Genomic DNA, 14,997 nt, shown 5'->3' with positions numbered 1-14,997 from the left:
CAAAGGTTGCCTATGCCTGCTCTAGGAGGTTGGCAGGGTGTTCCTGGTACAATAACCACTACAGCGTCAGTCATGGTTACATTGCTTGGAGTGTTCACTTAAAGAACATAACACTTGTTTCAATGTTATACGGATATGGTAAATGGCAAGTTTTCGTATCACATTTGAAGTAAGGTAACTGTTTACTTGTTAGAAACATAGAGAGTTTAATTTTAATATTTTGCTGGTTTGTTTTTTGTAGCAGAATACAAATTCAGGACAATGAATATCATCCTAGCTGTCTTAATCCCTATCTCTGTGACCATCTTAACAGTCATCGCTGTCGTTTGTATTAAAAGGTAAATAATTTATGGGGACATTTTTATGCAAGCTAATGAATTGTTTTATCGGGAAATACAGGCACAGGTTTGAAAAATATAGCAGTATTTAAAAAAAAAAAAAAAAAAGGTTTTATTAAGAAGAACATTGCAATTTAAAACCAGATCTTAGTTACAGGTAGTCCTCACTTTGCGACGGCTCGCACTTACGACCAGCTCTCTAGTGTGGGTATTCATGGGATTCCCCACATTAGAGAGCTGGTCTATGTTTGGGGAATTTTCCCAGAATATAGATTAGATTGATTCCCTGCTCTGGTGCTTATGTCTACGTTCGGGGAACATTCCCCGAAAATAGATTTGAGGGATTCTCCGCTCTGCTGCCCTTTTCTATGTTCGGGGGAATTTCCCCGAACATAGATTAGAGGAATTCCCTGCTCTGGTGCGTTTGTCTGTATTCGGGGAAATTTCCCCAAACATAGACCTGCACTGGTGCGCATGCGCCTCACTTACCGACCAATTCGTTTAACGACCAGGTCGTAAGAACGGAACCCGGTTGGTAAGTGAGGAGCATCAGTATAGGAATCCACTGTAGATAATGTCTGATAATGTGCTTAAAGGGATATTGCAACATTATAACTTTAATGTGTTTGATAGGTTTTGGCCTCTTTAATATGCTATATATTTGGCCTGCTCAAATCGTTGATTTTTTTGCTCAAAATATCAATGGTTTACAGAATGATTTACTGTTCGCCTGCCTCCTTAACCACATTCCCTCGATCCAGAACAATAATGTATTAAGTAAAATGGCTGTTATGTTCAGCCCACAATTTATCCAACACAGCCATTAAAAAATAATTTGAATACATCGGTGATGTGGAACAAATATTACACTAATATTACAGAAAACATTGATGTTTTTTTTACAATGTCAGGGTTATTTACTAAAGTGAGAATTGTCAGAAATTGGAAGTGAATTTAATATTTAAGATAAAAACAGTTTCCCAGTCAGCTATGCTTCTAGTTTGGCTATTTTTGTCTAAAATTTGAATTCCGGACAAGCCTCACTTTAGAAAATAACCATGTAAATATTATGTAGAACAACTGATGTTAAGTAGACTGATCAATAAACAGGTTTTCATTGAAAAACGTCGAAATCTGTGTCCCTTAGTATATTGATTAACCCTGTTTCATTTGGGGTGCTTGAGTAGTTTGGGGATCACTTGGTTTAATACATGTTTTAGTTGATATTGTTTGTTTTGTACTTTGGGATTGTAAATGATCTTGTGGTGTCTTATTCCTTTATACTGCAATCTGAAGTCCCGAATTTCGGAATGCCGAGCCGAACAGAAATTTTCCCCATGCACATCCCTAGTGGTTTCTAGTTGACTTTGTGTGAGTAGAGCAGATGATGGGCCCTGGGTTGTTGAGACATCACATGCTGCTAGAAGCAGGAGAAAAGCTAGAGACAGAAGATGTGAGCGGGTTTTAAATGGGTGGAGTCTGGGATGAGATTGAGTGGGAGAAGGATGGAGAGAATAGAGAAAAGAATGCAGGGCATGGGATGAAAGAAGGGGGGAGTGCAGCATAGAACGGTTAATGTGGAGGTTGTTGGGAGATTGAGGCAAGTTGGTGTAAGGAGAGATTTTGATACTGAGGGGGGGAAAAGAGAAAAATAGAGGAGGACAAGATTTAACTCCTGATAAAATAAATTGTGGGAAAAAATGGGAATTGGGGGCACATCCAATACCCATTTTTTCTGTGCAGACAAGATTTATATTAGACTGAGAACCCAACCCATCCACTATGGGTGCCCTTTTGTAGGTGACTACATGAAAGCCTAAATTGAGGAGTCTCTTGAAGCAGTTTATACTGTAAGTAAGTATTGCAAGTTAGCATGTAAATCTCCCATGTTAAAATTAGTGTAGGATCCACCGATATGGGTACTGTGACATATGGCCATATGGTACTAGTATGAAACCAAATCCTCATATTTATTTGCTAAGATAGGTTATTTTAAGTAGCCTTGTTAAATGTAAAACTGTATTTTTGTTTGTGTGTGCACGCTGTTACTTTAACTATAAAATATGGGGTAAGGTCTAGATTATTTATTGACTATTTTATCATTTGGTGTTCCCAATTTCCTTTCCCTATTTCTAAACCTTCAACGTAGCCAAGTTAGAAAGTATTCTTTTTTGTAGCTACTTATAGCAATTCATGGCTACTCACTTTTTAGTGAATAAACCTCAAAAAACTTGCATAAGCTGTAAAATATTTCATACTGTGATAGAAATGTTAAATAAAAGTAAAATGATTTTATTATACATGTTATACATTTTGACGTTATACTTTTTTTAATTATTCCATAGATGCATTCTTTGTATTCTTCCACCCATACCTGACCCTGGAAAACCTTTTGGAGACCTAGATAATTTGCAGGTAAATAATATTCTGATAGACATTTTGCATTCACACTAACAAAATGGAATGGAAAGAATATAACCTTAGTAAATCAGCCTACAGATTACTCATAGTACCAGGTAGCCAGCGGCTCAAGAAAGAAAGATTAAAATAGAGTAGGTGCAGATATGGATATTTATAAACCCTATTGATCCATTTGAAAAGAAATGTTGCTTAACTCGGTCTGATGCCAAAACATCTTTGGACTTACATGCAGTTCTACATATTTGCTGAAATCTGAAACAATGACCCAGGTTATTGGGTAAAAGAGCTGCAGTCACTAAACTGTAAGAGTAAATGGAAATTATATTTATATTTCAAGTAAAATTTGCTAAATTAGAAAATATCCACAATCAGCTATTTAAAATTTTAAATACACATTGAATTCGCCTTGAATTTCCCCAAATTCACACAGTAAAATAATAATAATTCATAATAATAGTAATAACTGTGAAAATGTGTAAAAGCTAAGTATCCATGTATTACTGCTGTTGTGATGAAGAAGGGGGAATTGTAAAATGGCGGTGGTAAACTGAAATGGGTACAGGATCTGGACATGCAGAGGAGCAGGGAATGGTTAGGCCGTATAGTGTCTATTTAGGACAACTTTGCACCCTGCCGTCAGCAATTAAACAAAGGAGAGGAGACATTGTCACCTCAAAGTTATTTTTTAATACAACAATCCTTTCATCAAGTGTTGGAAGAAAATAGTTTTTTTTGTGTGTTTTGTTTTTTATGGAGTATATGTAAAACAAATTGGAAAACTTGTCCCTATCTTATATATATATGACAGGATCCTTCAGCGATATACAGTGAGGGGAAAAAAGTATTTGATCCCCTGCTGATTTTGAAAGTTTGCCCACTGACAAAGAAATGATCAGTCTATAATTTTAACGGTAGGTGTATTTTAACAGTGAGAGACAGAATAAAAAAAAAAAAAATCCAGAAAAACGCATGTCAAAAAAGTTATACATTGATTTGCATGTCAATGCGTGAAATAAGTATTTGATCCCATATCAATCAGCAAGATTTCTGGCTCCCAGGTGTCTTTTATACAGATAACGAGCTGAGATTAGGAGCACTCTCTTAAAGGGAGTGCTCCTAATCTCAGCTTGTTGCCTGTATAAAAGACACCTGTCCACAGAAGCAATCAATCAATCAATCAGAGTCCACACTCTCCACCATGGCCAAGACCAAAGAGCTGTCCAAGGATGTCAGGGACAAGATTGTAGACCTACACAATGTTGCAATGGGCTACAAGACCATAGCCAAGCAGCTTGGTGAGAAGGTGGCAACAGTTGGTGCTGTTATTTGCAAATGGAAGAAACACAAAATAACTGTCAGTCTCCCTCGGTCTGGTGCTCCATGCAAGATCTCACTTCATGGAGTTTCAATGATCATGAGAACGGTGAGGAATCAGCCCAGAACTACACGGGAGGATCTTGTTAATGATCTCAAGGCTGCTGGGACTATTGTCACCAAGAAAACAATTGGTAACACACTACGTTGTGAAGGACTGATATCCTGCAGAACCCCTAAAGTCCCCTTGCTCAAGAAAGCACATGAAGTTTGCCAATGAACATCTGAATGGTTCAGAGGAGAGCTGGGTGAAAGTGTTGTGGTCAGATGAGCCCAAAATCGAGCTATTCGGCATCAACTCAACTCGCCCTGTTTGGAGAAGGAAAAATGCTGCCTTTGACCCAAGAACACCAACTCCACCGTCAAACATGGAGGTGGATACATTATGCTTTGGGGGTGTTTTTCTGCTAAGGGGACAGGACTACTGCACCACATCAATGGGACGATGGACGGGGCCACGTACCGTCAAATCTTTGGTGAGAACCTCTTTCCTCAGCCAGGGCATTAAAAAATGGGTCATGGATGGGTATTCCAGCATGACAATGACCCAAAACACACAACCAAGGAAACAAAGGAGTGGCTCAAGAAGAAGCACATTAAGGTCCTGGAGTGGCCTAGCCAGTCTCCAGATCTTAATCCCATAGAAAATCTGTGGAGGGAGCTGAAGGTTCGAGTTGCCAAAAGTCAGCCTCAAACCTTTAATGCCTTGGTGAGGATCTGCAAAGACGAGTGTGACAAAATTCCTCCTGAGATGTGTCCAAACCTGGTGGCTAACTATAAGAAAAGTCTGACCTCTGATTGCCAACAAGGGTTTTGCCACCAAGTACTAAGTCGAGGGGGTCAAATATTTATTTCGCTCATTGACATGCAAATCAATGTATAACTTTTTTGACAAGCGTTTTTCTGGATTATTTGTTTTTGTTATTCTGTCTCTCACTGTTAAAATACACATACCATTAAAATTCTAGACTAATCATTTCTTTGTCAGTGGGCAAACATTCAAAATTGCGCTCTGGTTGTGCCTGGACTGAACTGGATTTTGATGTAATGTGCTAAACCTTTAATATAAACATAAAGAAAATAGAGCAGTACTTGCACATGTATTCCTTACACTATGGGGCTGATGTAGCTGTTTATGTCTCACCCTCCCCTCCCCTCCCCGCACCCCCTTCCCTCCCCGTCTGTGCAGTGAAAAGTTGGTTTTACTCCCCTTTTCTCCCACAACATGCACAACTCACCGCGGCTGTCCCAGGCTGGATTTTCACTAATGATCGACAGAATCAGTTTCCCATAGGAAAGCATTGGGAGCCTATTGCACATGTGCACCAATCAGCATCTTCTCATAGAGATGCACTGAATTAACACATCTCTTTGGGGAGCGTGTGTGTAGACCCTGAATGCCAGGAAGCACCTCTAGTGGCTGTCTGAGTGACTGTCACCAGAGGTGCTACAAGGCACCAATGTAAACACTGCCTTTTCTCGAAAAAGGCAGTTTTTACATTGAAAAGCCTGCAGGGACAGGCTTGGGACACCAGAACGTTACCAGTATATTAAGCTGTAGTGGTTCTGGTGACTATAGTGTCCCTTTAAGTTAGTGCTGATTTTCAATGTAATATTTAGTGGTATAATTTCTAGAGAAGTAATGATTCCCCTTTTCGTCCTCCGTTCTCAGCTGTGACGCTTTATATTTTGGGCTTTCCTTGACCCCGCATTGCTTCTGTAGCTATTGACATTATTTATGTGCAATTTCTCGTTTTCTGTGAGAATATATATTTCATCATGTGCTTCCTGTATTGTACTGCTCTTTTCTTTGAGGGACTATTGCTTCTCGATACACTAAAAGTAAGATTTGCTTGCCTTATATTCTGTAGTGCGCTGGTCTTGATGCAGCCACACGACCCCATCTGCCTTGATGATCTCTGTCAATCCAGTGCTTTCACCATAGGGAAGCATTGGGTAGGCTAGCGTGCATGCATGTTGCACTGCGTCAATCAAATGCTGTCTGTGAGAAGCATTGATTGAATAAACAAGCTTAGCTCATTTATTGCCGAGGAAGTGTCTTTAGTGGCTAAAAGGATGAAAACCACTTGATGTGCTTAACCCTCCAATTGAAACATTTTTACAAAATGGCAATATTTTATATTGGAGTATTAAAACAACAGGAGCGTTGCACCCAGACCACCTCAGTGGTCTGTGTGCCTTCAGTGTCCCTTTACAGTGCTTTAACAATTCTCATCAGATAGGAATAATACAAAGCTATTATGTAGCTCTAGATCAGTGGTTTTGGAATCTTGCTTTGGCCTATATAAATGTAAGTTACTTGGCCAGTCAACGTAATGACAGGAAAGAATAAGTAGATAACTCCCTAATTCCCACGGTATTAGGGAGCTATCTACTAAAAGGCCAAAATTTACTAATACGAAGTAAAGATTACTTAGTGTTAGTAAATTATGCCCCTACTTGCTATACCGCGAGTAGGGGCATGTCTAGTAAACAGCGAGCAGCCTGTGGCTGCTCACTGAAAAAATAAAAAAATAAAACCCTGAGCGGCGGGTGGGGGCCCTAAATCAGAATAAGGGGGGACGACCTAATGTTCTCCTTCCTGACCCCCACCCCTGAGTGGTGGGTGGGGGCCCTAATGTAAAATAATGGGGGGGACCTAAATCAGAATAAGGGGGGGGGGCTAATGTCCTCCCCCCTGTCCCCCACCCCTGAGCGGTGGGTGGGGGCCCTACAGTAAAATAAGGGGGGGGACCTAATGTCCTCCCCCTGGCCCCCACCCCTCATCGGTGGGTGGGGGCCCTACAGTAAAATAAGGGGGGAGACCTAATGTCCTCCCCCCTGGCCCCTACCCCTGAGCGGTGGGTGGGTGGGGGCCCTACAGTAAAATAAGGGGGGGACCTAATGTCCTCCCCCCTGGCCCCCACCCCTGAGCGGCGGGTGGGGGCCCTAAATTGGAATAAGGGGGGGGACCTAAGGTCCTCCCTCCTGGCCCCCACCCCTGAGCGGTGGGTGGGGGCCCTAAAAAAAATGTCCCCCCCAGGTGTTCTTTGGAATTTTCCCACGCTGTGTAATTTGACTCATAACTCTCTGATTGGTGGATTAAGTAACCAATCAGAGAGTTATGAGTCAAATTACACAGCATGGAAAATTCCAAAGAACTTTCCCACGCTGTGTAAAATGACACAGAGCACTCTGATTGGTGGATTTCAAACCAACCAATCAGAGTGCTGTGACAGGTAAATGTAGACACTTACCTGTCTGTCTCTTCATTTACCTGTCAGAGCACTCTGATTGGATGGCTTAAACTCACCAATCAGAGTGCTCTGAGCCTAATTGCAAGGCGGGGCAAGGCTTTATAAGCCTTTCCCCGCCCTGCAGAGCTCAGTCTGCGCGGAGCCATCCATGGGTGAAGATGGATTATTATTTTTTTGCGCTCGTTTATTTTTTTTTATTTTTGTTTTTTTTTATAATTGCGTCGGTTATTATGTTTTTTTATATAGCCTTTTTTGGGGCAGAAAAAAGAAGATTTTAGAAGAAAGAAAACATCGAATGGTAAGTTTTTTTTTTTTTTTACAGGTACTTAGTTAAAGGTCCCCCCCTCATTAGTTTTTAGGTTGAATGGGGTAAGTAGGGGGGATTAATTTTTATTGGGGGGGAGGGGGGGACTAGGGGTTTGGGGACCACTAGTCACCTGGGGGGGTTAATTTTTTTAGGTCCCCCCTTATTAGTATTTAGGGCCCCCACCCGCCGCTGAGGGGTGGGGGTCAGGGTGGAGGATACTAGGTCCCCCCCTTATTCCAATTTAGGGCCCCCACCCGCCGCTCAGGGATGGGGGCCAGGGGGGAGGACATTAGGTCCCCCCCATTATTAGTATTTAGGGCCCCCACCCGCTGCTCAGGGGTGGGGGCCAGGGGGGGGACAATTTTTATTTATTTTTTTTAAACAGTGAGCAGTCACAGGCTGCTCACTGTTTTTACTAGACATGCCCCTACTTGCGGTATAGCGAGTAGGGGCAAAATTTACTAATACTAAGTAATTTTTACTTAGTATTAGTAAATTTGGCTGAAAGACCAATTTAGGTCTTTCAGCCTTTTGGTAGATAACTCCCTAATACCGTGGGAATTAGGGAGTTATCTACCAAGCGGCTGCAAGAGAAGTCCTGAGGTGCCGAAGTCCCGAAACGCCGAAATTCCGAAGTGTCGAAGTATCGAAGTGCCGAAGTTGCCGAATTTCCGAAGTGTCGAAGTGCCGAAGTTGCCGAATTTCCAAAGTGCTGAAGTGCCTAAGTTTCGAAGTTCCGAAGTCTTGAAGTGTCGAATTGCGAAAATCCCAAATTTCGGAATGCCGAACCGAACCGATAATGTTCCCCATGCACATGCCTACAGACTACAGTAGCCATACATATAGAATTATACAGTGTGGTACTTATACGCAATACAAATTGACCTTATTGCTGTATATATAAAAATATAATCATGAACATTTCTTCATAATGACCAGAATGTAATAACATAGCTAGAAAGCAAACACATAAACAAAAAAAGAGAAAAATAAAACCAGTGCAAATCCGGAAAAGGCTTATGAAAGAAGAAGAGACTTTGGGATTTCTTGAAAATTTTGCATTGTTACCAGTGAACTCTAATCAAAAGGACCTTGATGACATTATGTCACACTTGAACTTTCTATTTTACTTGGGACCTAAAAATAAAATTAAGAAAATTCCCCTTTTGACTTCATAGAGGAAGAACTATAAATAGTACTCTATAGTTAATAGACCAGCTAGAAAACCAGTCTGTAAACATGCATGATCGTCCTGATATTTGAACTGCCGTATTAGTCCAGTAATGTAGATTTAAAATAATGAAGTATTGCACTTTCTTGTGGTACTTTTTTTATTGGACTATCAATAATTTGTAAATTATGAGCGATTTTGAGAGATTCTCCCTTTATAAAGTCTAAATCATGCATGGTGTCCTATATGAGAAGCAATATTACGTAATCCAAACATCTAAACAAACAAAAGGGCGTGTGCATGCTATTAATCCAATGATAGACACATAACATATGAGTTGTATCCAATCACAAAGAGCTGATGGGTACACAAAGCATGCACACAGTCCATTACCAAAAACAATGTGCCCACCTAGTGTGGATGCAGTGTGTGTGTAGGGGACATAATGTGTGTTCAGGGTATGTAGTAGTTTTTGCTGGTTATGCAGTGTGTAACTATGTAACTATGTGTAGGAGTATGTAGTGTGTATAAGGAATAGGCGCAGGCATAGTCAACCTTTGGCACTCCAGATGTTTTGGACTACACCTTCCATGATGTTTGCAGGCATTATGGGTGTAAGAGCATTATGGGGGATGTAGGCCACAACATATGGAGTGCCGAAGGTTGCCTGTCCCTGGAATAGGGTGTGATAAGGGATGCAGTCTATGCAGGTCATATATTGTGTTTGTGCTGGTGATGCAGTGTGTGTGTGTATGTGCGTGTGTGTGTTGGGGAGGCAGCATGTGTCTGTGCATGTGAGGTTAATAGGGCAGCTAAGAAATTATGAGATTTGTCAGAACATGTTGTAAAACACTGTTACCATATGCCCTGTGCAATTTTATGGTTATTCACTGAAGTGAAAATTATCAGGGATTTAACGTGAATTTTAAATTCAGTTAAACTGAAAAATCTCCAAGTCAGCTATTTTAGTGAATAGCCCTTCTGATCACCCTACAATGACACATGACATTTCATAGTTAATATTTTCATAGTATAATAATGTAGTCTGGAATGTTTTTTTTTTTGTTTGTTTGTTTTTAAATTCTTTATTTTATTCGTGCGAAAAGTAACAGCAAGCGTGCATAGCCACGATAGCATCTGCAGGCATTTTTCAAAACATTTCAAAGTGTGGCAGTTGAGACAGCACATTTTTTTTATATGTATAACAAGAGGATAACAGGCTATTAAACATCATTGAATTAGATTTTAGCATGCTAGGTTAAAACGTGTATGTAACGAAGCTAATATGTATGTAGCTTTGCTTCGTTAGGAAAGACAGCTTTTACGTTGAAAGTGTTAGTGACATGTTATTGGCACTAGGTAAGAGACTGTGGTTTTAAACATGAGTTACATTCTTTAGTTAAGAATCAAGATGAGCCTGGCAGGTAAGAAAAGTCAGAGGAGAGACACAGAGTGGGAGCACTGCATTAGTGGACATCATAGCATAGGGTTACTAACGTTGTGTTATGTACATGACTGCAGGAAAAACAAAGCAGTGAGTTAACAGGCGGTTCACTCTACACTAGCAAATTACTAAGCATTGGTATGTCATTAGCTAATATCAGGTTAGGCTCAAAATGCAGATTCAGGTAAGGCTCACAATGTGTAACAGGCTATGCATACTTAGTTGTGCTAGAGATTCCAGGCTGCACTATATATACGGCATTCAACATTGCACTCTCGTTTTAAACAGTATAAGACGGGCCCCAGTGCCCTAGCCATAGCTTGCAGTACTATGTTATGTGGTAGGGGTAGTCTAAAACAACAAAAAATAGACACAAAAGAAATCAAAAACGAGTTGAGCGCCTATAATAAGTGTGAGGTGGCAGGCATAGACTGGAATTTACTTATGTGTAGGCAAAATGATAAACTAATGCAATACTATAATGTTCCCTGGGGTTCCCCAGGTTTGAGTCCTTTTTTGGACAGATCGGCAGGTCTGGGTTCAGCCTATTCCCAAGGCTGGGAAGTGTGAGTCCCGTGTGTTGGGGGCAAAGGTGGCCGTATCACTTGGATGGTTCCATTGGGCATCCTTCCAGCCCCAGGTCGGTTGATGGGCCAGCACCTTCGTGCCACGGACTTGGGGGCTCCCAAGGTCCCAGTCCTCCCCTCTGGGGGGTCGGCAGGAGGTTGGTGGCCGCATGTGGCGGGTGGTCCTCCGCCTGTGTGGTCGGTGCCGTGGGGTTCTGCCCCTAGTGGCCCTCGGCCTGGGTGATCTCTTAGTGTGAGGGGGTGCGTGTGATTTGGAGTCATGAATGATCACAGGGGGCCCAGTCACCATCCTGTTCTCAGCCTCCCAGTCGGCCTCCTGATGTTGGGGCTTTACTACTTCTTGTCGTGCCTCCAGCTTGGCCCAGAATCGGGTGAAGAGTTCTTCCAGCCTCCTTTGGGTGATCTGGCTCGGAGTGCTGGGAGTTTGCTCCTTGCATGGTAAGCTGCGCCTCCATTTTGTTTGCTTCTGTTGTGGTGGTATCTTAGACAGTTAGGGTGGCGGTATCTTAGTCAGTTGGTGCCAGGTTCAGGCTAAGGAGGACCGGGATAACCCCCGCCGGTCCAGAGGGGGGGGAACAGGGCTGTGTTGCAAGCTTGGGAGGGCACTAGGTCGCACAGAGCGGGGGATCGGCCGCCTCAACCGTCCAGCGATACTGCTAGGCCGCACTCCCGACACCCTCGATGGACGCTCCGTGCACCCGCGGGCGGCAGACCCGGGGCACTTCGGCTGGCTCCTGAGGTAGGTAAGTCCTTGTTTAGGTGCTTGTGTGGGTCCTGGCTGGCTGGCGTGCAAGTAATCAGGCTATGTGGGTAGATTGAGCTCGGAGCTCACACGAGGCACGTCCAGCCGCCATGAAGTCCAGGCCCCGCCCCCCTAGTCTGGAATGTTGACAGTCACAGATAACATTTCTGATAGGAATATAATGTTTCTTTAGATTCGGTAATTATACCTTTGTTCACATACACATTCCAGGCATTGTTTACAAGGCTTGAAAAAACAATATTTAGCATTTTTGTGGTTGTCTCTCATAATTGTATGTAACAGAACAAAACATGTAGACATACATTTAAAATTTTTTGTAAATTGCAGACCACACGCTTATCTTCATAAACCAACACAGCAGCAAGCAAATATCTTTGCATCACTTTCCTGCCTGCTGTGGGTATGTTTTAACCACTTCCCATCAGAAACACATCCTTGTTTACCTAAATGGGGGAACATTGTAGGAAAAAGTATTGCCATGCAGGTGAAAGGTCATCGTTTAAATACAGCAGTTATTTAAGGAAAAAAAACATTCTTTTGATATTAAGAGATTTTGTAACAATTAAAACACATTAATAAATTATTTTAAAGGAAAACTACAAGTACCAGAACCACTACAGCTTAACGCAATGGTTCTGGTGCAAAGAGACAATTACTGCAGTCTCAACAATGTAAACACTGCTCTTTCTAAGAAAAGGCAGTATTTACAGTGCATCCTAACGCCACCTTCCAGGTGCAGTCATGTAGTAAGTACAGGACTGATGTTCACCTCTTCATGTTCTGCATGGAGACGCTGAATGCTCCCTATAGAGAGGCATTGAGGCAATGCCTCTCTATGTGAAGATGCTGATTGGTATAGCACAGAAATTGACACGCATGTGCACTATCCCCCTCAATACTTCTCTTTGGGGAAACTTTCAACTGGTTGAGATTGGCTGAGATCACCCTTAATGATAATCTTTGCCAGGGGAGGAGCGACAGGGGGAGTAAAGGTAAATCACTCTATTTAACTTGTTTATTGGGGTAGGGAGCATCTAACTTGTTAGTCAAATACCATAACTTTGGGAATATATGTTTGTTTAAACAGAAGTGCAGGTATTTTACATAAACATTAACAACTAGTTTAAGCATTCCCAGGAATTTGAGATAAATTATCATGTTGTTTCATTCCCGATCAATTTAATAGAGTTCAACAATACAGCGTGTCTGCTGTCCAGTACATTTATTGTTTTTTGTGTATATACATGTTATATATTTTGTATATTTTTTTATATACATATGTTATGTATTTTGTATATTTTATTCTTATCTTTTCTTTGTAAATCTTTTAATATTTTTTTTTCATTGAGGAAAGTACAGCAAATAATACATGTTTAGTACAAAATGAGCAATAAAAAAAAACTTTGCACACTTCCAAAAAAACAAAACCTGAAAAAAACATAAAAAAAAAAAAAAAATACATGACAGGAAAGGTAGGGTGGAACATTGAATATAGAAGTAGTGGGGGGAAAAAAGTCTGATTTGTGCACTTGTATTGTTCGAGGAATATGGACACTGGGAGTTACTAGCACTCCGAGTAGGGCTTACCTGAAGAATGTTAATCAGACTCTGCATACATGCTTATCATCTGTTCACTAGGGTTTGGCATCAACTATTTTTAAGTTGCTAGACTGGTTCGACCGCTGCATGATCTACTGAATATATATAATTGTTTTGTGAATTTGTTTTTATTATTATTTAAATACTTGTTTACTTTTCTGTGGGCTTAAGATTTTTCAAAGCTAGCTCATGTTTCTAGCAAACTTTGCACTAAAATCTTTGAAAGTGACCTAAGGAGTAGATTAATCAAGCAAAGCAGGAGCTATTTTGTGGGCAAAGTGCTAAAAGCTGAGACACGTGTTATTGGCTTCCTTGTAGATTTTTTTTTGCCTTTACACATTTTTTGTATTTTTTAAATGTGAGTTGTTTCACAATGGATACAGAAATCAAGAGAAAGGTATTTAAACAAGGAGTTGGGCAGAGAAGGGCATCTAAAAATATGGTCCTGATGTAGGCTAACGCATATCCCATACATCGTGCTGCTAATGCTCTTCTTTATTATTTGGGATTTTGAAGTAGAGATAATGAGAGGACATCATAGAATCACTGATGGACAAGTGGCTGGAGAAGACCTGCACATGTCACTATTGCTCCCAGATCTTTCTTATTTTCTTCTGCTAAATTAATTGGTACCATCATTCTATTTTGTAGCAATCATCAGTAACACATTGCTTGTCCCATCAATTAGGGAGAATAGGATACTTCCCTTTATCTTTATTTAAAAAAAAATAATTAAGCTGTAGTTGTTTTGGTGACTATAGTGGCCCTTTAAATAATTATTCCTCACACTTATAAATCACAATGTCTGATGATTCTTCATATAATTCACCACGCAAATGTCTGTTAAAAAATGACAAAAATATATATATATATATTTTATGACACATAAAGAATTTGTGTAGTTTTTTTTATCAATCTGTTTGTGTTTTCTCCTTATTCCCTATAGCAATTGCTAAGATTCAAGTATGCAAATGTCTGGAACACACCACCGAATGATGAGATCTGTTCTGTTATCTTCGTTGAGTCTCCGACATGTTCCACATGCTCCTCCTCCTTAGAGTGAAGTTTTCAGTAACAAAGAAAAGCAAAGACAATTTTTATAATACTTTCTCCTGAGGTATACTGTGCAACAGTGAAAATTTGACCGCAAGTTCTAAAGCTCTAAGGCCGATCCTTACTGTGGTATTTTGGAAAAGAAAACTTGACCTTTCATTTTCGAAGACACACAAAACTCCTTAGAGACCATGTGTGCTCAAGGCTTGGCTGGAAGATGGGATATGCTATGACTAGCTGTGTTTCTGGATGTACATATTGACAGAGAAGAACAGGAAAAAAGACTAGGAACCATCATCCACTGTGTATATAGAAGACTTTTATAGAAGATTTCTTGTCCTAACTGACTGAGTAGAAGGAGATACATTATTGTGGATGCTGCTATGGATTACCCAGTAAAGTCCTATTTAGTAGAGTGGCTTGTCGTCTAGAAATAGAAATATGGCCTAAAACTGAAGTCATTCAAGTATTTAGGAATAGATGACTACAAGTACCATGTTCCTCAGATTGAGTCTCATTTTAGATTTTGAATTCTGATTGGTGGTTTAACACAGACAACAAGCAATTTAAATACCACTGAAGCTGACTCCGTTACAGAGAGAAAGTATGTCCTTAAGCCATCAGACAGAAAAGCATTTGTGATTGTGTAACAATATTTTTTGCTTCACTTTACTGTCTGACCT

The 14,997-nt window shown here is 40.7% G+C and overlaps 1 protein-coding gene across 1 annotated transcript in view; it reads left to right on the top strand.

Moving 5' to 3' along the window:
- Window positions 1-14,468, top strand: part of LOC134573760 (interleukin-13 receptor subunit alpha-1-like) — a 77,334-nt gene extending 62,866 nt beyond the window's left edge. Inside the window, exons 9-11 of the mRNA XM_063433538.1 lie at window positions 242-338; window positions 2,684-2,753; window positions 14,208-14,468. Of these exons, the coding sequence (XP_063289608.1) occupies window positions 242-338; window positions 2,684-2,753; window positions 14,208-14,324 (284 nt within the window). The 3' untranslated portion in view covers window positions 14,325-14,468. The remainder of the gene's footprint in view (window positions 1-241; window positions 339-2,683; window positions 2,754-14,207) is intronic.
- Window positions 14,469-14,997: the final 529 nt, after the last annotated feature.

Source organism: Pelobates fuscus, chromosome 9 (genome assembly GCF_036172605.1).
Source record: "Pelobates fuscus isolate aPelFus1 chromosome 9, aPelFus1.pri, whole genome shotgun sequence".
NCBI lineage: Eukaryota > Metazoa > Chordata > Amphibia > Anura > Pelobatidae > Pelobates > Pelobates fuscus.
Note: the sequence above shows the minus strand (reverse complement) of the source record. Positions and strands in the feature narration are given on the sequence as shown.